The following is a 22525-nucleotide window of genomic DNA, read 5'->3' on the forward strand; positions in this document are numbered from 1 at the left end:
TGCTCAATGCAGTTAGGAGCAACTTAGGAAATCCAGTCATCTTAATGACAGAGGCAGGTAGCTTTTTGGTGCTGTTCCCCAGAAGAACATCTCTTGAGAAAAATCTGGGTTTGGTTTCGTGCGGTTAGGTTTGTCATGTGTCGTCAACCGCAACAGAAAAGTGGGAGCAAACAGCCCTGGAGCAATCGGTACGATCACCAGACAGAGGAGGCCATGCCCCTAGGAGGGCTGGGGAGGCAGGGCAGGCAGGAAGGAAAGGTAGGGCTTGAGCTATTGGTTGCATCTAACCTTACCCAAAGTTGGAGAAATACCTCTTCCTGACTTACCAAGGAAGGGGAAACAGTATGGGTAGACATGCTTAGGAGAAAGAGGAGTGGACCTAAAGCCACCAACCCAAGGACTGTAAGCAAAAGTTTTCTCTTCTGCTGTGTGAAGCTTAGGATTTTATGATTAGACAGGAGTCTTGTGTAAGGAGAGGTATTTCAGTTGGGTTAATCTTCCTGGGCATGCAAATAGCTCCGTGAAGTCTACATTGTACCTTTAAATCAGTGTGAGAACTGGGGGCTTTCAGGGAAGACAGACAATATGTTCAAGTGAAGACACATTGAATTGTTTTATTTTACCAAAAGAACAAGTAAGTACTTTATGGGGAAAAACCTTCTCTAGTGTCTTCTTGATGATCTCTTAGGCAACATTCTTCTTGGTGAGGGAATACATGTTTTTAATGAAAAATGAGTTGGAGAAGGTCATGTCCTCCGTGTACATCTATCTTCTACAGCAGCCAGCATGCTCTCTCTGAATGAAAAAGTCTGCTTGAGTGTGTTTGGGTATGTGTACATATGTGTGTGACTTGTTTGGTTTAGCTCCTTTGCCTCGTAACAGTGAACTGGGAGAAGTGATTGCTTTATGTACTGGTGAGCTTTGCAAGAGTGTGGGAGCCATGGATGCTTCTGAAAGCGGGGTGTTTTCCATTATGCAAAAGTATTCAGGATGTCTAGAGAAAGCAAATCTGGAGAATTTAATTGTGATTAACTGAACGCCTAAGACTGCCCTTAGAGTCTTGAGCATGGATGGAGGCCTCCGAGCTCTGCTAAGGACATCTAAGGCTCCATCTCTATCAGTGGCTTTCCTGTGATTTGACTCAATTAAAACTGAGCACTAAGGCAAAGCAAGGTCTCCTATGCGGATGTTTCAGTGGTGACTGTCATGAATGCTGCCATTAAGACAGCCCCATCACTGAGCCATAATGCAGATCTGTGGAGTCAACAGACAATGCATAATGGTTTAGAACCATTAGAACAGGGGTTCTAATCTCAGCTCTGCTACTAACTTCCTACAGAAGTTTCATGTCTAGAAAAGTAAACATTTAAAAAAGCTTCGCTAATTTGTCTCCTAAAACTATTATTTGATTGAAATAAAATGCAGTCTTTGAAATCTTTAAATGTACTTTGATGGCAAAATTCTGTCATTACGTCTTTCAATGAACAAGGAACAAACACTGGTTAATCAACAGACAGCTTTGTAACTTTTAAAATGATGCTGCCTAGTGTCTGATATCTTGTATACCGGCTGGGGCCACATATGCCTGCCTTTAAAAAACAAAACCTTTGAAAAATTCTAGCTTCCTTCGCATGTAGAAGTTAGATGTGTTAGCTGTTTGAATGAACTTGAATATCTTTTGTGTGCTCTATGAAGGGGGAACAACTTAAAATTCAAGCACCCAAGAGGCTAGTCTGAGCTACAAAGAACTCCAGGCTAGCTTTGGCTACAGAGTGAGACCTTTCCTGAGGGGAAAAAAATATAGTAAGGGAATAAAGTTAGTGTGAGAGAGGCAAACCGTGCTTGGAGATAATTTTCTTCTTTCTTGTCACAAAGAAATGACTTTTTCTGACAAGGCAGAAAATATTTGGGAGAAGTGGAGAAAAAAACCCTTGGACAAATTCTGAATATGAAATGTGTATACAGTACAGGATTAATGTTTAGTTCCCTGTGTGAGGCTTGAGAGAAAGTTAGATAATCTAAAGTCGTACTCGGGATGGATAATACAACTCTCTCTTTTTAGAGAACAGCGCTCTAATACCATTGAGACTCTTTCAGGCACTTTGTCTCAGCATGGTAGGCGTTAGATGGAGGGTGAGCTAACAGATGTTGAAGGGCAAAAGCTATACTTTCAGAAGGCTTGGGTTCCAGGTTTGGCCACAGTTCAAAATAGACAAGGTGTGAATGGCATATTTCTAGGAATACATTTAGGATCCATGACTAACTCGGTGTGTGTGTGTGTGTGTGTGTGTGTGTGTGTGTGTGTGTGTGTGTGTGTGATCTGAAATGGGGACTTCCGTCCCACTCCCTCATTGCTCATCTTTTATCCCTTTCTCTGACTTCAGTTTTACTTGTAAAGTGACACCTGTTGAGGTGGCCTTTCTAGCCTTTACAAAACATCATTTAACGAAGAAGGCAAACTGTCTTTTGAAAGACATACCTACACCTCTTGGGATGCCTTGGTTTGCTAGGCAGGGGTCCAATGTTTAGTTTTATCTTTTGTGTTATGCCTTTGTGTTGATCTTTGTTCTCGTTGCTGTTTTTCTAGGGAAATAAGTCATGGTATCTGGTTGTTGGTTTTAGGTAGTGTAACATGCTTAGTTTGGTCCAGCTAAGGTGGGGAGGGTGCTGCGGGAGGGCAGGTGGGGAGGGCAGAGGTATGCCAGTCCCTGCAGGCTTCTCAGTACTCTCTGTTCTCAAGGCTGTTTGCTATGCGGGCCGCAGGCTTTGGGCCTTTGAAGGGTTGAATACCATCTTTTGATTTACCATGGTCGATGGTGGGGAGGATTGAGAACTCAAGAATACAGATACACACACAAGAAAAGATCCAGCAATAGGAGAAAAATAAAAACCCTGAAAGAGTCAAATACATACACAGACACAAACAAAAGGAAGCCAGGAGACACACTAAAAACAGAGCGGGCGAGATTAGACAGGGAAAAAGTGCACTGTGTCATAAATGCTAGAAACTCGAGGTAAAATGAAAACACGAAACGAAATGAGCCACTACTCAAAACAGTCCAGTGTCCTCAAGGTGTGCATATTTTGGGATTAGTACCAGTTGACCCGAGAGCAGAGAACAGCGATGTGGTTTCAAACCCCCACCTTTCAGCCAGGTAAGCTAGGGTTCTCTATGGTCTGGAGTCTGGGACATTTGTCTATGGCTCTGACAAATATTTATTAAAGAACGCTATATTCAAATGTGGTCCACAAGCCCACAAAAATCCACTAACTTAGAAGTATGGACTCAGGGGAAGCATTAATTCGGACATCGCTGAGTATTTGGCTTTTGGTTCAGTGAAAAGAACAGAAACAGAGTGTTTGTTTCCTTTCAAAGCCAAGGGGTTTCCATTCTCCAAAGAAAATAATTAGGAGCCAGAATAGAGATTAATAGCAGGGAAGAACGTGAGGCCATAAGGAGAAGGATTTCACAAGTATCCATTATAGGTAACTACAGAAAAAAAGAAGAAACACATCTTGACCCAATAAAGCTACAATCATGAAGTTATTATTTTTGATTATTATCAAAACTAGGGGATTGATATGTATGATATAGAGAAAATAGGGAAGCTGGTGGACATTGGAAGGCAACAGTCTGTATGTCAAAAGGGCTATTGACAAGTAATTAAGAACACCAGAAAAGAAAACAGGTATACATATCAGGAGGCTATGAACCTAGAAAGACTGTTTCCAAAGGCGTAAAAGGGGCAATGTAACACTTGACATCCTGCTTGGAATAAGCTTAAGATATCAGTAACATCCAGGCCACTAGAACTATCCACAGGAATAGTCACTATGGAACTAGAAACAACACACAGTGTAGTTCTCTCCCACCCACCCTCTCATTTTGCCTCCTCTCCTTCCTGTCCCTGTCCTCAGCTTTGACTGTTTTGAGTGGTGACCAAGGAGTTGGACTTAATGGGAATATGATTGATTGATCAAAAGATGGACCAAAGTAGCGTGTTTTACACAAAGCTAAACAATTCCAAAAATAACCGAGAAAGGAAACTTAGAAAACGAATAATCTAGTAAAGAAATCACCACTGTCAGAGACCAAAAATTGACATCAAACCCTCATGCAGAAATAAGGAGAAGGTATTTGTTGCTGTTGGTTTTTAATCCATGGTCTATTAAATAAGAAGTGAGCAGTTAACTTTCAAGAAACAAAGAATTCAATGAAAATAATGAAAATCAGAAAAGAAGGGAGGACAAGCCCAAACAGAAGACAGAGGGTCCTTCATACGATACCTAAGTTAACCATGAGCTTCACACGCCCACCATCCAACTCTAGACGCAGTGTATCCGCAGAGTCCCTGGAGGTGGTGGCCACCAGCAGCCCATAGGCTCGTTGCGACATGAAGCGGAAGGACACATCCTCTGCTTCCGTGTGCATCACCATGGGCATGATGACCTTCATGTACATACTGCCGTCATAGCTTAGGATGGATGCCTCTGCCAAAAAAGAGAATGGGAATCATTAGCCCAAGGATCATAGGAGTGTGAAAAGCCCTTTTCCTTATAGGCTGAGCAGAGTTGGGACCAAGTTGGTAATGAGGTGATCCGTATTTGATAGAATAGAACTCTATTGCTGTTGCCTTTGGACTATGGGACCTAGAGTAAGTCACTTAAACTCTAGATCAGTGGTTCTCAATCTGTGGTTCACAATCCCTTTGGGAGTCACATATCAGATGTTCTGCGTATTGTATATTTACATTATGATTCATAACAATAGTCAAATTGTGGTTATGAAGTAGTAACAAAATAATTTTGTGGATGGGGGGGCCCAGCGCACGAATAACTGTATTAAAGGGTCATAGCGTTAATTTTCTTCATACAGTAGTAGTTGAATGACACAAAATGGACTCCACGTTTTATCATGCAACTTTTGTTCCAGTATTTTTTATTATATTCTATAATGTTTCTGATACTTACCCTTAGACCCTTAAAGACCACAAAATCGAATACTAGGTATGAAAGTATTTTGCAAAAGTGAAAAAATGCCCCCTACACAAGTAGTAATTACAATCCTATGTGTTTTAGCTAAACCAAAGGGACAAAGTGAACATCTTAAAAATCTGTGTGTTTTTATGAGAAATAGAGGAGGAAAAGCATATTGCCATTACATCAAAAAATATATGTGGCAGAGAGATTTCTGAGGTAGGACCACACAGAAGACAAAGTTCGCACCCACTACATATCATGGCAAGGGGAGCCATGGCCATGCAATGAGTCATGAGAACTGCAACGAGAAGAGCAGCAGAGTGCTGGTGGGAGGGAGCCCCAACAACATAATTTTATTTGTATTCAAAAAGAACTTGCATAGAGAATGAAAGGAATCCACTTTGACACGACGTATTCTTCAGCCCAAGCACTTGATTTAGGAAATCTAAACCCCATCCACCCATGACCTCAAATGCCATATCAATGTGGCAATATGGGTCTATTTTTCCTATTTTCAAATAAAAAATCTTCAGAGTGAGAAAATGGTATCTCAAAGTGACACCAGTTAAGAGGCATTATGTTAGCTACTATATGTACAGACTTTTTTTTGCAATACCATGAAGATCATCCATTGACAGATATCTCTAGGAAGAATAATAAAGAAATCATTTTCACTCTTATGAGGCAAGCCCGTCTCTGATACTCAGTACCACACACTGAGCACACTCTGCAGTAAACCTTTAACAATCATCAAATGGTTGCTACTTACATGTTCCGTGGTGAATACATAGCTGAACCAAAAATCCTAAGCTAAGGAGAGACCCAGCAGGTACAAAATAACTATATCAAAACATAAAATGGGCAAACGATGAAACACCATGCTGGGAGTAACTTTTAGAAGAGGAGGAATATGGGCTGGAGGTGACAAAGCCAGGCCAAGCAGTATCTGAACAGGTCTTGTAAGGGTTATAATAAAAGAAGGGATAGCATCAAATCTTGCCTAAAGAATAAATAACATCTCTAAGAACACAAAAGAAAGGAAGAAAAGAATTCTATATAATAATGAATTATTCCATTTAGGGCAGTCACCTTGCTATAGCTACAGGTTTTATATCTGTGGATTCAACCAACCATGAAGAGAAAATGTTCGAGCAAAGTCACCTGTAACAAACAAATGCAACTGTAGAGAACTGCTTTCTTGACATTTCTCTCAAACAAGAAATCATAATAAGTATTTACATAGCATTCACAGTACATTAGACATCGGGAACAATCTAGAAATTATTTACACTATGTAGGAGTATATGTGAGGGTTATATTCAAATACCATATCCTTTTATATTGCTTGAGAAACCAGAGTTGGTATCCTCAGAGGTCTAGGACCAATGAGCTACTGATACCAAGGAAGGACTTGTCTCTTACATGTTGTTAAAGGTAACTTGAGTCTGTAATAAAATCAGAAGACTTTCATAGGACCTTGATTTATGAGTAAATAGTTGAGAACTGAGGATGAATTTTGGATTCATTAATTAGTGTGTTATGTACCAAGCACCTCCTAGACGTTGAGAATCTAATGGAAAGAGATGGGGGCTGCCATTTTTAATTATGAAAAGAACTCTAACAGAGAAATACAAGATGCAAGAAAACCACAAGAAAGATTTTGAAATTGTCACAACCCAACCTTTTCACAACAGACTGAAGGTCTATTGAAAGTATAGGAAAGGCACCCACACATGTTTCTGGAAAGCAACATCTCTCAGGTAGAATCCATATCACCAAAGGCTATGAATTGTTAATTAAAAATTATAAAGGGATCATAGAGAAAAGTGTATCGGCTACAATAATCATCATAAAAATGACACATGTTGGTCTATTAGTGAGGAATCATAATCTACCTAGCACATAATTCAGAAAACATTTTATCTCATAAAAAGGCAAAACTCAGATAAAAAAATTATTGAGAATAACCTAACTATGCATCCATTAAGAAGTCATTTAATCCTTAGGAAGACCATGAGAAAGCCTTTGTTATATTTCATATGGATACTGGATCACACAGAAAATATATAACAGAGTTGGAGACTGAACATAGCTAGTATGATTCTTGAGATTGTATGCATAGCCATCGGCCAACTGCAAAGAAATAAGCTAGGAGCACATCATGTTTCTAGGTATTAAAGCATAGCTATGATGCTTCGTGATAGCATGTGCCATTCTCTGTGTGTATGTGTATGAGTGTGCATGTGCATGTGTGTGTGTGTATATTTATGGTATTATTTATGCTCACATGCTCACATATTATTCATAAATGTCCAATTTACATAAGCAAATACAGTATATGCATTCTAAATAATACATTGTCAAAATAAATATGCTGTGATCTGTGTGTGTAATTATGAACCTCATTAATCATTACTGTGCACACTCTACACATAACCACACAAATGTAGACTTCTCTTCAAGAGATATTAGAACATTAAATGAGCCATGAAATTAGTGGTTTCAATGCATTCAACTTAAATATATTTCAAAATCAATGGCTGTTCTTTTTCCTTTGAGCATCTTTAAAGCCAGAACAGAAGTGAAAATGCAAACACATGCTCTGTCCATATTAATAGTGCCACAGAATAACTAAATGCAAACACATGCTCTGTCCATATTAATAGTGCCACAGAATAACTATCAGGTGACCATGGAGTAAAACAGTTACTGACTTGAAATAAGCTGTGAATCTCAGCTTGTATCTCTTTTTGAGGTGTTGGCCATTCTTTTACTAACAGTTTTCAGGGTGTGGGTGTTTGTCAGCTAGATAGTTTAATTCAAGAATCACCTGAAACAAAATCTGTTCTATGGGTTCATAGAAATTTGCTTAAACATTTTTAAGTATAAAAACTGCTAGGACTAGAATGCTAAATTATTTGGGGGTACGAATTTACAAAGAAAAGGGACTCAATCTATAAATACTTCATGCAGATTATCGAAGATTGGGAGATTAAGCCATGAATGGACTACACTTTGGTACTTAAGTGCTCTCCGTGATGGTGTTTTGATCCTCCAACTAACAAGAGACAAAATCATCAGGAGATACTCCTCTGGGTGTATCTGTGAGTATGGTTCAGCATGGATTTAACTAAGAAGGAAAGAGCCACTTTGACCATGTTCAGAATTATACATGTACTAGGATTCTGGAATGAGTTGAAAGAAGTAAGCTAGCTGAGCAACAGCAACCATCTCTCTTTGCTTTCTGAGTAAAAAGACAACACATGCAACCCCCTCATGCTCCTGATATTCTGCATCCTAAACATGATTCATTCTACCTTCTGAAACTGAGCATCAAATAAATCTTTCCTCTGTAAGTTGCCCTTTTTGTCAGAAATTGCTCACAGTGATAAGAAAAGCAATTAATATAGTCTCATATTTTATTCTTTTTCAATTCTTTACTACATCCTCTCATCTTCTTTGAATATATTCTAATATTTTATTGTAATTCCTTTATTGATCTTCATGTTTTCTGGGCCACCTTCTTAGTGGTTGCTTGTGGACTTACGGTGTACAACTTAACTTACAAGATTTCTATCTCATCTTTATACTAACTAAATTCCAGTAAACTGTAAAAGTTTGTTTTATATTCTGAGGATCAATCCACTTTACCTCTAAGCTAAATTCCTTGATCAAGATATAAAAACCTTATTACTACATTACTGTCTTACCTTGTCCCATTTTGTGCTATAATTCAAAGTTCATGTGTGTATGCTTAAGTATTTGTGTGTAATATATATATATACATAAACATATATATGACACAATAATACATTGTCGTAATAATTACTTTATAAAATGTAAATCATTCTAAAAAGCTCAGGGAAGGAAGGAAAGCTCAAATAGGTTCATTGAGCTTTCTTTTAATTAAGCTTATTATTTACTGTGTCTCTATTCATTTCTTCATATCTTCTCGTAGATTGAAATTGCCATCTGGTGTCATTTATTTTTTTCAAATATAGCCTCATTCACTTGGCTTTTATTGGCAAATATATGGAAATTCTATATGCTATAGCCACAATAACACAATTTTAAAGATATTGTTTTATGCACTTAACTTGTTAAATCAGTTAGAGAAAAAAATGTAATTACAGAGACTTTTCTTATTAGATACATAATCACGTTTGCAAGAGTTCCTTTTTTCACCTAAATTCAAATTAATACCTTAACAAATTCTTAGTTTATATTACAAGGGAAATGTCCTAGGGATAAATTCCATTGTTTTGCTCATTTATGAATATTTATATCACCTTCATTTTACAAACAACATTGATACATGTTGTCAATAGTTATTCTCCCTAAAATATGTTGGATACCATCCCACTGTCTTTGACCTCCATTGTCTCTGAAGAGATGTCAGCTGCTAATCACATTGTGGTATTTGTTTATATGATGAGAAATTTTTCTTTTTTTTCTTTTCTTACTATTTTTATTTTAATTTTGAATGTAAGAGAGAAGTAAAAATTTATTTTTGTATTTCTAGGGTCTGTAATTTTCATTCTTTGGGGAAAATTACAAGCATATTTTCAACATCTTTTTCTCCCTCTCTATCTCCCTTCCTTAATTTTCCCACTATACATACATAGCTATACTTAACTGTGTCTCACATGAAGATATATTTACCAATATTCTTTTTCTCTTTTGCTATTTATAGGCCTAAACTCTACTGATCTACCTTCAAATTGATTCTTCTCTTATCAGCTGAAATCTATTTTTGGGTCCACCTAGCAAATTTCTTATTTAGGTACTGTACTTGCCAACTTCAAAATTACCTTTTGGGGATAACTATTTGTAGAATTTCATTATTGATATGCTCTATTTCAGAGGTTCTTAGCATTTTCCATTTGTAAGCCCCTTTTGCCTCAGAAATTTTTATGTGACTATGGGTATATAAGTATATAAAATAGGTATACAAATCAAATATTATTGATAATAAATCATAAAGAAATTTATCTTTATATAATTCTCTGGTATACATATAATTTTTCCATTTATTAAATTCAAAAATAAATTGTCATGCTAATAAAACAGAGGCAATTCTTTATTTTTACACACAAATTATATTTGTGATTGACTATCTGCAAAATGTAGAGCATCTTCAATATTTTTGAGTTGATCAATATTTTGACTTCATAATCAGCAATGATGTGAAAAGCACTTTGTGTGAACAAACAATATAAGTGTAGTTCAGTCAAGACCATTTCAGAAACAGTTGCAAATTTTATTCCAATTCCAAGCTCCAGATTTATTTAATGATTTTTTAAAAATCAAGTCATTATCTCAAGCAGTGATTTTTAAGATTAAACATTCTAAACCAATAGAATCCAAATATATACTAATTGAATACTTACATGCTGAAGAATGATAACAGGAAAATATTAAGTTTTTGTTTCTATAATTACATTTATAGTTTTAAGAGCAGAAGACATCACGTGTACAGTAAAAACATTTCAGTTCATAATAAGCAATTATTTTCCATCTGGGCTGAGCTATTATCAGCAGCATTTATTGAGGCTGCAAAGCACAGAGACCTACATGCATAAAATATTCATACTGTGTGTTCAGAGTCAAGGACGCAGTGAAGTTCCATGACACAAGATGAACAAGTGTTTCTAAGAACATTTGAGATTTGTTCTATCTTTAATTTTAAATTATTTGTTGACCATTATGTATTCACAAACTTTTAGTATGGCCAAATTTTCACAGCATCATACCGAGTTACATGAAGTCAAATGGACTCATGATCCACAGTTTAAGAAGTTGGGTTCTATTTGATGAGTCACTATTCTCTTGTTTTCCTTAGATTCTTCAAATTTAGTTTCTCTTAGGTTTTAACACATTTTTAACATTGCCATGGTATCTTCTTTGATAAGCTTCAATACATCTCCCCAAACTTTTCATCTGTACTAACTTGTGCATGTGTATCTCACTGTGCTGTTTCATTGCAAACTGGATAATATATCATTATAAATCTGGATACTGACTCCACAACCATCAGTGTCATTCTTGTCCATTTAGAGACTTGGATGAGTAAATTCTGAGTTCTATTTCCCTAGTAGTATGCTGAGATATCGCTGTTCAGACATTTCCCCCTTTTGTTGTTTGGCTTGTCTGCTGAGGTGTTACTCGCAGGCCAATATAAGTCACTTGCTGGTCAACCATAGACTTAAGCCTCTTTAGTGAATTTATTTTTTTACGTTTTATCTATTGGATATGTGTGAGTTGGAGATGGTTTTCAGGAGTGTAAGATTTTGCCTTATATTTAGCCAAAGACTATACCTTGGCAGTGGTTTTTGTCACTAATAGGACTGTCCCTTGAGAAAAAGTACAGTTTTCAAGTCTTCCAAACTGCAAAGGATAAATGTGGTTTTATTTTTAAGGTTGGTCTACAAGGAGTAAACCCTGGGTAAGGGCACTTTATTGCTTAGCCAAAAAGATCGTTCTTAAGTGCTATGAGCCAATATGATGTCTTGAGAATGCATTCAGTTCTCCCCCATGTCCTTGGGTTAGGTGTAAAATGATGCTAAAGTACACAAGTTTCAAGATCTACGCACAAAAAAATGTGACCATAAGAGTCATTCATAGCTCTTTTTCCATCAGATTTTATAATGAACATGTGGATGGTTTCTCACTTTTAATGCCTCTGATCCTAAAGGGCTATATGCTGATTCTGAACTGCTTGACACCAAAGATGTATACTGTTTTATAAAAGTTCTTATCCATGAGTTTTTCTAAGCTCTGTCCAAGATATTCATGCTCTTTCCGTCTCTGCCTGGCATGGAAACAAAATTCTTTTTTTTTTTTTTTGCTTTATGGAAAATTTATTGTAATATTCCAAAAGCACATTACTTTTTCTTTTCAACATCTTGTTCTGCAGCTTCCTTTGCCCTCTTTGCTCAGATGCCAAAGAGCCGGGCATTGGCCCGGGCCATGCGAAGACTGGTAAAAGCCTTGAAGTTCTTCTCTTCTTCTTCTCTTCTTCCGTGATGACTCTGGCTTTCTCTTCTTTATAAACATTCCGGATGGGCATCACAGGTCCTGTTAGCTGAGTGGCCAATTGAAGTTCTTCAGCTGAACTATCTCCCTTCTTTGGAGCAGAAGGCTTCCTGGGAAAAGGATGAGCTTGGCGCGGTACTCCTTCAGGCGCTGCACGTTGGCCTGCAGGGACTCGGTGGACTTGTTTCGCCTCCTTGGGTTCACAGAGATGCCTATGGTGCAAGCCACTTTCTTATGGATTCCAGCCACCCTGAGTTCCTCCAGGCTGAAGCCCTGGCCAGCTCGGACCTTGGTGTGGTAGCACACTGTGGGGCACCTCACGATAGGCCTGATGGGCCCGGACGCAGGGCGAGGGGCAATGCATCGCGCTTTCGCCTGCCGGGCCTTGCTTCTGCGTATTTTGCGCGCCGGCTGGTTGAACCAAGTGTCCACTCGCTGCTGCCAGACCTTGTGGAAGTGAGGCTTCAAGATCATGCCATTCCGACTGGGTGCCATGGCTGCCTCCCGTGCAGGGAAACGGCCGAGTGGAAAGGGCACAAAATTCTTTCTATTGTACCCCAGCTCTTTGCAGAAGTAACAGCCTAATTATCTCTGAATGCTTTCATTATAGTAGAGTCTAGAAAGACAGTAGGTCAGTGGTTCTCAACACCCTACAGGGGTTGCCCATCAGATATCCTGCATATCAGATACTTACATTATGATTCATAACAGTAGCAAAATTACAATTTTATAATTTTATGGTTTGGATCACCATAACATGAAAGACTATATTAAAGGGTCACAGCAATAAGAAGGATACAAATCATTGCAGTAGATGATAGTCTTCTAAGTTTGCCCTTCTTACAAGAAACGTCTTTCCTATGATCAAGCTGGGGCAAAGTCATTTTTAACCTTAATAGTATTGTCTTTCCAGCACTGATAGGGCCTGGTAGGTGTAGTCTCATCTTCTTGGTTGTGACTACACAGAATGCTGTTTTTCCAACAAAGAAGCTGGGGAAAGTTAAAGGATTCTAAGAGTGTACAATGTCTGGTATAAACCTATTTCAGTCTTAGAAAATGGCGGAGAGGTGAGCCATTGTCCTGTCTGCTTAGTAGAGCCACCTGGAATAAAGCTTCTGTAACAAGAAGCAGAGTTTGGTGCAGATGTAAGCAAATTGTGGTGCACCTATCACGACTCTGGCTACTGAGAATGAGCATATATTCTTCTCTCTGCGTATTTGCATATGTGTGTGCATACATGTGAAAGCTAGGTGTTGCCATCAATGTCTTCCTCTACTACTTTCCACTTTATTTCCCTCTGCCCTCTTCAATCACCCACAGGACTGTCTGGGATTGTAGAAAAGCACAGCCACGCCCAACTCTGATACGACTGCTGGAGATTTTAACTCAGGCTGTCATGCATCCATAAAGAGCACTTCTCTAACCATTTTCCTAGTAGATCTCTCAACAAAACAGTCATTTGATATTTTACCTCATAATAATTTTTGGACCTTTTAAGAATTTATATTTAAATTTTCATAGCTTTACATATCTTGCAACCTCCCCAACAAAGTCACCTTAGTTTGAGTTTTATGAATGTTCCACATATTTTTCCACAGAAATTTTTCTTATTTTCATTTGTCATGGTAAACTCATTTTGTGTCTCAATTGATGTAAATACAACTAGCAGCAAGTTTTAGCTTGTTTTCATATTATTTTACTTTTATCTCATTGTTAGATCTTTCAGTCTCGATGATAAATTGCTTTGCTTCACACTCTGTTCTTCTAGTCAGAGAGACACAGATATAGACCCATGATCAGAACTCACTCAAGTTATCATCAGAATGTTGAGCAATGTGATAGAAGCTAAAATGTCTTCTCTGAAATCCTTGTGTTAAACACTCTGGGATGAAAATGCTTCTACTTTTTGAGTTTTTTTTTTCTATACAAAGTTTGAATTTCTAGAAAATGAGACTAGCTCTCCATAGCATGTGCTAGACTAATGTGGGGGTCAAGAATTCCTTAATTTTTTTAAACTTTCCATCGATTTTGAAATCAAAATCAAATTAAGAATTTTGTTCTTGAAATATTTCATCTTTTTAACCTAAGAGAAGAGATACGGACATTGGTAAGGAAACAAATAAAACCTTGAAATCATACCACCAAGATTTATTCACACCACCAAGAGACCAGCACCTTTAACAATTCTGTGACCTATCCCAGGTGTTTTTACAAGCATATAAGCACTTTCAAAATATATAAAAGGATAAACAGAAACTCATTTAAAGATGGAAATGTGTATATGCTATTTTAATTAAAGTGAACTTCAATCTTCCTGAGGTTAACATAATTTTAGAATTATGAATTTTTAAATTATATATTTTCAGAGGTCTTATTTCCCAAGAGAACACATTAAGCTTCACAAAAGGTATTATTAAAACTGTGGGAAGATGGATGACATTGTTTGAACTCAGCTTCCAATTAGAGACAATGAAAGGAGAGAGCATTATCCTCTCAGGTCTTCTCCTTCACCTCCAAATGTCGGTTGTGATTTTTGTTATTTTTAGCACACGTTGTGAATGAAACGGGGTGACCCAAACTCCTTACCTCCCCAAGAGCAGTCTATTTTGATGACTGACCTGCTCTGTCCTCACAGAATGTTCCGAGTGGTGAATGTGCACACCTAAAACTCAGGTGAATGCTGTCAGTTGATTATCGGGGACAACAGACAAGGTATTCTGTCAGAAATGCCCGCTTCCCTCTGGAGTCTGGAGGATGACCAATTGAAGTCAGTCAAGCAAGCATCGTGAATCTTTATGATCTACCTTCCATAAACACTCCGACTCCAGGTGTGCATCTCTGGATGTCAGTACTCTGTATAGGCTGCATTTCCAAGTCTACAAACCATTGTATGCGGTCATACAATAGTGATGCAGGAATCAGACATATGCTTTATGACCCAAGTAAGAAAAATGTTTGGTAACTTGTCCTTCTTCGTGTGTCTTTTCCATTGTTGGCTTTTCACTTCCCTTTTGCACTAACAGCATTGGGAAGGACACTTAGAGAACAAGTGACCATTGTTTTTCATATTTGGGTCATAAAGGACATGTCTGATTCCTGCATCGCTATTGTACGACCATGCACAACGGTTTGTGGAACGGTATATGAAACTGATAACTTCTCTAAGGTGTAATTATCTTCTCTGTATTTCAAGTTTCCCCGTTTCTCTGTGATGGCATCCCCTCTCCCACCACTTTTCGCTGGCCCTCACTGTGGTGATTCCACCATTTCTCTCTGGCAGCACTTTACTAACAAGACCTTCTTTGCTCCTCTTGGGGGGGGTTTGAATCACTTCAAGTTAATTATGTGGGAACCTTGTTTTCACTCTCTGTTGCCTTCAGCCTACACAATCTTTTTCCTTTCATTCAGATTCAGTGTTCTGAATGTTACCTGTGAATACTGTGCCATTATTCAATTTCTTCAAGTTTTTCCTATTATATCAGTATGTCATAGAACACAGTTTTTTGAGGTGTGTGTGTGTTGTGTGTGTGTATGTATGTGTGTGTGTGTTGTGTGTATGTATGTGTGTGTGTTTATCTGCTTTGTGGCAGGTGAAATCATTTACATTTCTTTTTCTTTCTTTGGGGGGGGGGCGGGTTTCAAGACAGGGTTTCTCTGTGCATCAGCTCTGGCTGTTACAAAGGGAACTCCCTTTGTGGACCAGGTTGGCCTCTAGACCACTAAGATCTGCCTGCCTCTGCTTCCTGTGTGCTGGGATTAAGGGTGTGTGCCATCATGCCCAGCTTCATTTATATGCCTAAGTTATTTTCCTTTCTCCTATTATTTTGTCATGTCTTCACATTTTTTTTCTTGATTATACTCACATGGCTCTGTCCAGAGTTCCTAAGTTTTCTAAGACAGCTTTTGGTGACTTGTGGATTCCTAGTATCATCTATAGCTCAGTGATAATATAGTAGGCTCTATGCTTATATTCTGATATAGTCTAAGAGATGGCAGAATGAAGGATGGAAGTAAGCGGAGGAAATGAAGAGCTCGGTCAAAACTCCCTCCATGTAAGTCCAGTGAGATGTCTGGACCACGCTGTGTGAATACTTGTGGTGACATTCCTGCCTCATATGTCACCACGCCCCATCAAAGAGTGCACGCTGAGACTGCACAGGGGACATGTCAGAACTATGCAGTCCTGGTGACTTCTCTTTTGATTCAAGTCCCACTGCCTGCCTGGTTTATTACATATATTTTTCCTGCACAGCCATTCCCAGGAATCTTCAAAGATGAAATAGGAAATTTATATATAAATTTGCTTCTTTTCTAATATACGTCCTCCACAGGGAAAATTCTTAGCATGTTGATCAACCATATAGTCTGCTACAAGCACAGATGGAATGGGTCCAACTTTGTCATGCTTCAGAAACATCTAGAAGAACCCCACTATTCCAAATGAATGGCAATGGATTTTGTCCTTTATTCCTTGAAGTTAAACATGAGTTGTTTGGAATGCTCTTCTTTCATTTGAAGGAGGAAGTTCCTGGCATAAACGCTGCCCTTCCATCCTTTCACTCTCTTGTTTCTCTAATAAAATTAGTGTATAGGAACTCCAAAGACTCTGGGAATAATTTTAGAAAGGATAGTGCAACCATTTGAACCATACTGTTAACAGGTATTTTAGATGTGACAGTGTTCGCTTTTAAAATTTATATTCTTTTTAATTAAAATATAATTGCCTTTGCTCTGTCATTCTAATAAGAAGTGGAGATTTTACAGAGAAATTGGGCTAAGTGAACAGTGCAGAGGTTCTTGCCTGTATACATTAGGGACTGGCTCCATTGCATCTTGTATGGTCTTGAAGGACAGGTAGGCGAGGATAAGAAACAGAAACTAAACAACTGATGTGATATCACTACCAAATGCAGGACAGGACACAGTATCATGAGCACTTGCTGGGCTTAGTTCATGGTGTGGACTTTGCTGTTCTTACTTTGTGTTTAGCATGCAAAGAGACTTACTACCCTAGAACCATGCTTCCACCAGGCTGTGTGCCATCTTCCACGCAAAGAAGGCAACTCTCACAGAACCTCTGCAAGGAAGAATTCACCCAACAGCCAGCTACTTCTTCCATCTTTGTTTCTTTTAATCCCTTGAAAACATCCCGGGCCCTCGCCTTTCCTAGTCACGGCTTCTCATGCTCCTTAAGAGTCATTTTGTTTTTCTGACAAATGTTCCATCATCCACAGATTCCTTCTCCAACCCTACTGGGCTGTTCTGAAACAGTGTGTAAATCTATGTGTAGATGCCTTCCAGTTTCTAAACATGCATTTTGTAACAGCAGGCACGCCAATCTCCAGTTTGAACAGACTCAGTAGTGGCCGACTGACCCAGGGCACTAACAAAGTGGATGTGGAGTAATGGCTCCCCTCTTGTGGATATGAAACAGAACCAAAGTTTCACATTCTCAGTATGATACAGTCCTGCCGTTCACCTTATTGTTTCTCATTCTCAAGAATATGAAAGGGATGATATTTTTTTGATTGGTATTTTTCATTCAAAATATCAGGCATGTACTTTCCCATGCTTTCTAAAATTCATAAGAGAAACAAATGGAGTGTGGGATTGAAAAGTTCTGACTTACAGATGTATGCTTTTCTTGAGATTATAATCTAATTACATTTCTCCCTTCTCCTTTTCCTGCCAAATTCTCATTCTTTCCTTCAAATTCATAACCTCTTTTATACTAATTGTTATTACATACATATGCATATGTTTATTACTAAATATAACTTGTTCAGTCCCTATAATATTATATGTGTGATATATATATTATATAGTTTTTGTGAATATATACTATTGTGCAATACTGTGACTATATATAATATTATATTGTTATATATAATATACATATGTTATAACATATATAATATAACAATATAATATTACATATAGTCACAATATTGTACACACACAGTTTCAGAACTGACTGTCTGGCACTGGACAACCAATTGGTATGCTCCTCCATAGGGAGGACCACCTCTGCCAATCCCAGCTTTACTCAGTTGCCAACAGTTCTTTATGTAGGGTTGAGAATGGATGGACTTTTCCCATCCACCTTGGCACGTCTATTGATATCACCCTTGTTCAGTTCAGGTTTGGGCAGTGATGTTGGTGAGAGTTTATGGGTGTAGATTTTGTATTTATGCTCCTAGTCATAGAATACTCTGTTCCCCAAGGAATTCTGATGTTTCCAGGAGATAAAGATGGTTCCCTGATCTCCGGGCTCTTACAGCCTTTCCCATACCTCTTCAGCAAATGTTTCCTGAGCTTTAGGTGTGAGATTGATTTACAGATGCACTTATTGGTTGTAGTTTTCTGCAGTTGTGTCAATCTCTTGTAAAAAGAAGTTTCTTTAACTTTTGAGTCATTGCCTGGGGATATCCAAGAGACTCCCAACACATACATCCTATTGGTGTTGACCGTGGTTATCCCCAGAAGTGGAAGATAACTCCCTATTGCTAAAGACAACATGCACTTCAGAAACAAGACCCAGAGGAGCCTGAGCTGGAACTGACCTGAATGTCCCCTTACCTAAGGACTTGCTTTCATGGTACCGGAAAGCACCATGCAAGCTTCATAAGTAGGGAAGTAACCATCAGCCCTAGTCAACTGTGGTGCCTACGAGCCACATCAATGGCAAGCTTGGCACAATGACCCTCGTCAAGCCACGACATGCATAGCTTGGTGTTGATTTGCTAGGCTTGAAGGAAGAACAACAGAGAGTAGGAATCCAGCACAGTCACCTATCCGTTTGTCTAGAGATGTCAGAGAAGAGTATGCTACTTGTGTTCAGTGATGAGAAGGAGTAAGTCATGGAGCAGGCAGTGGGAAGGATTTCTTTCTAGCTGGAGGTCTCTTGTAGGAACAGGCACAGAATGGACAAGTGCATGGAAGTGAACTTATTAATCACAGTGCTTGACTGTGGGAATTCTGTCACAACTCTGCTGACCAAATCTGAGGGACCGCTTGGCCCAAGGGGCAGAATTAGAGAAGATATATGACCTGAATATCTGAATATAAGGCCAGGGAGGGGTGAAGGTCACTCTCTTGGACAGTGTGGGAACTGGCAGAGCCATGGCTTGGAGCTTCCCCATCACGCTTTGGGGATGAGGTTATGGTGCCAGCAGCAGAGTGCTGGGCCCCTAAGGGGAATGGTGGAGTAGCTGGTGACGTCACCCAGATTCCTCAGTCTGTTTTGTAACCATTTCACAAGGATTTTCACATTAATAAAAGGTAATATAATTGCCAGACTTCCCTCTTTATCTGGCGCCCAACATCTTCTCTAGCCACCCCAGTCTCACAGCTGGTGCCACAGCCCTGCTGTGCTAATCATGACTGCCCTGCAGATTGCCCAGTGCCTGCTAGCACCCCACATGCCCTGCCCATTAGTACTTACAATTCTTACCCTACAGCACTAACCACATCTACCCTACAGACTGACCAGCATCTACTTGCTCCCCACATGCACTGCCCATAGCTCCTTATGATCCCTGCTTTACATAACAGTGCTAATGACATTTGCCCTATGCAACCATTATTTTACTTTTTACAGGCTCCCATAGAGATACCATCACCCCTACACATCAGGAAGTAAGTCTTAAAACATGATGCCACTTTTCCAATAGGTGGAGTGGATGGTGTTTGGTTTTTCTCAGGATTATGGCTAATTGTCATCTGTAGGGATTGGTCATAGTTGTTATAGGGTTGGGGTGGTACAACAGAGATTGTACTCAGGTATCTCCTTTGAAATAGAATAAAAGAGGAAATATATGATAGGATTATAAGGTAGATTATTAAAAGTACTTATAAACTAAAAAAGCAGCTATCAGTTTTAAATAATTTAAATTGGTATGGATTCTTATATATTGAATCAAATTCAAAGTTATTTTTGTTATACTGTATGTATATTTCTATTCCGACTTAAGATATTTTTGAATATTGGTATTTCAATATACAAAAAATTCAAAATTGTTTTTCCTATATTGTATATATATTCTTACACTTGTTTAAGATATTTTTGTATATTGACACAAATGTAGATTTACTTCCCTATACTGTATATATTTTTCTACTTCTATTTAGAATATTTTTGTATATTGATGAAAATTAAGGGTTTTTTTTAACCATATTGCATTGTACATTTCTATGTCTGATTAATTTATTTTTGTATATTCTCATAATTTTGAAGTTATTGTCATTATACTTTACATGTGTTTCTATTTTTGCTTAAGGTGTCTCCTCTACAGCTTGTTTATTTTTATAATGTGAAGCTTTGGTCCTTAAACTATATAGGTTAAAAAGAATTAAAGATTAATAGTCACTCATGCTTGTAAACTTATAGTCATCTTAGTTAGGGTTTTTAGGTGAACAGATATAAATATTCAAAATAGATAGGCAATCTTCAAACACTCAAAGACCTACAGAATTAGCATTTAAATGTTTTAATAACTTAAAACTTTTCTGGTATGAAACATGTCTGCTCCTGGCTGCATTGATCTACTCTCAAGAGGATGATGAACAACAAAGACACTCCATATGGAGTTTGCTTTCTTCTTGGTAAAACTGACCTATTGGACAAAAAAAATTCCCTTACCTCAACTGCTGACAATAAGTACACTGCCCAATCTGGACCAACAGGATGCGAAGAAAAGCAACTGCCAACCTTTGCCAAGACAGTTAGGACAGGCCTTCAAATTTTCCTGCTTTCAAAAATTCTCTGTCCAATATTCTAGGCTTACAAGCCAAACTTGGATGCCCCAGCAACACAAAAATCATTGGGTAACTGTCCAGGCAGCCAACACTTCCTGTTATTTCTGCATTTTTTTGTAAGTCATTTGCTTGCACTACCTGCTTACTCAGGCATTATTATTTTCTTTCTCAGGTCTTTGATGGTATCGAAGACTAGATAGTTACAGTTATAATTCCTCACAAATTTTAGCTAAAGACATATGAGGTATAAACCTAGATTCTTCAAGAAAGGATAGCTATTGGAGTAATCTCTATAAAATTGCCAATTACCTGTGGTCTGGACATCTAGAATGTATTTCTTACTTAATAATATCTCTTGTCTTATATAGTTTTACTTTTGTTAAGGTTATTACTTTTCCTTCTGGACAACACTTGATAATAGTTCTTATTATACATAGTTTTATTATGTTAGGATTAGAACCCTCCTTCTTAATTAGAAAAAAAAAGGGGTAAATGCTGTGGGAATTCTGTCACAGCTCTGCTGACCAATTCTGACGGACTGCTTGGCCCAAGGGACATGATTAAAGAAGATACAAGACAGGAATATCCAAATAAAAGGCCTGGGTTGGGAAATGGTCACTCTCTTGAACGGTGTAGGAGCTAGCAGAGTCACAGTTTTGTGTTTCCTCACTGCCTTTTGGGAACAAGGTTATGGTGCCAGCGGCAGAGACCTGGTCCACCAGTGGGAGCAGTGGAGCAGCTGGTGATGAGACCTGGATTCCTCATTCTATCTTTTCATTGGGAAAGGATTTCAATATTAATAAAAGGTACCACAACTCCCAGACTTCCCTTTTTATTGCTTGGCACACAGTATGGTAAATACTATTATATCAACTTAAGAGATATATGGTTTTCTGTATGGTAGACTGGAAAAGGGGGTTCTTGACAGCAAGATACTTGACGTTAGGATCCATGTGATTGTTGTGGAGGTTGTGTGAGTATTCTAGAATGGTTAGCAATATCCACGGACTCTGTCTACCAGATGCCAGAAGCACCTTCTGTTGTTGCAATGACCAAAATTGTCGGCAGGCACTGCAAAGTATGTTTTGTGGGGGAAAATCACTCCAACTGAGAAACACTGGGCTACAACAAATGAATTTACTGCAGTGAGAGTTAAGACTGGAGGTCATGCGGAGGGTCTATTACGAAAATCTTTATAAGCATAGCAGGGGTGTGATTGATATTAACTCACATACACCATCGTTTTAGATAGCTGGTGACACAATCAGAATTGTTTTTATCAAGCTGGTGCAGAGAAGACTGAATTATGAGATGAGAGACCAGACGCGATGCTATTCAATTTTCTTACAGACATTCTTGCTGTTGCTTTGCTTGGTAAATACGTTATGGAATCTCAAAACACGACCCTTGCAAATGACAACGACAGTTTCAGGAATTTCTCTGACTCTGAGTTAGTTCTAGAGCACTGCATCCTGCAGAGTGGGCGTCATACACATGGGCCAACCATCCACAGCAGATCAAAGGCTTGGAGTGTGGCCTTAGTGAGCACAGAAGACATGGGCCAAATTCCAGCTCTCTACGTCATTTCACTGTGAAATACTATTGGACCTTAATTTTCTTACTCACAATGTATAATAATAGCTCCAAGTCTATCCAAATGCTAAAGGAAGCAATTGACTTACTCTAATTGTGGCATTTAATGGAGGTTTTATTAAGGTAATGTTATCAATGGACAGATAGGGAATAATGAATC

General features: G+C 38.4%; 1 protein-coding gene and 1 pseudogene across 25 annotated transcripts in view; both read right to left on the reverse strand.

Annotated features, from left to right (window-relative positions):
* Positions 1 to 22525, reverse strand: part of Nrxn3 (neurexin 3) — a 1575536-nt gene that overhangs the window by 954331 nt on the left and 598680 nt on the right. For all 25 annotated transcript variants that reach the window (XR_015004497.2, XR_015004496.2, XM_048449344.3 and 22 more), the window contains one exon: positions 4288 to 4491. Coding sequence is in view for 23 of the 25 variants with exons in the window: in XM_048449344.3 (XP_048305301.1) it covers positions 4288 to 4491 (204 nt within the window). In the remaining 2 variants the exon portion in view is untranslated. The remainder of the gene's footprint in view (positions 1 to 4287; positions 4492 to 22525) is intronic.
* LOC125410046 (large ribosomal subunit protein eL13 pseudogene) lies at positions 11809 to 12510 on the reverse strand (annotated as a pseudogene).

This window comes from Myodes glareolus, chromosome 11 (assembly GCF_982192425.1).
Source record: "Myodes glareolus chromosome 11, mMyoGla1.1, whole genome shotgun sequence".
Lineage (NCBI taxonomy): Eukaryota > Metazoa > Chordata > Mammalia > Rodentia > Cricetidae > Myodes > Myodes glareolus.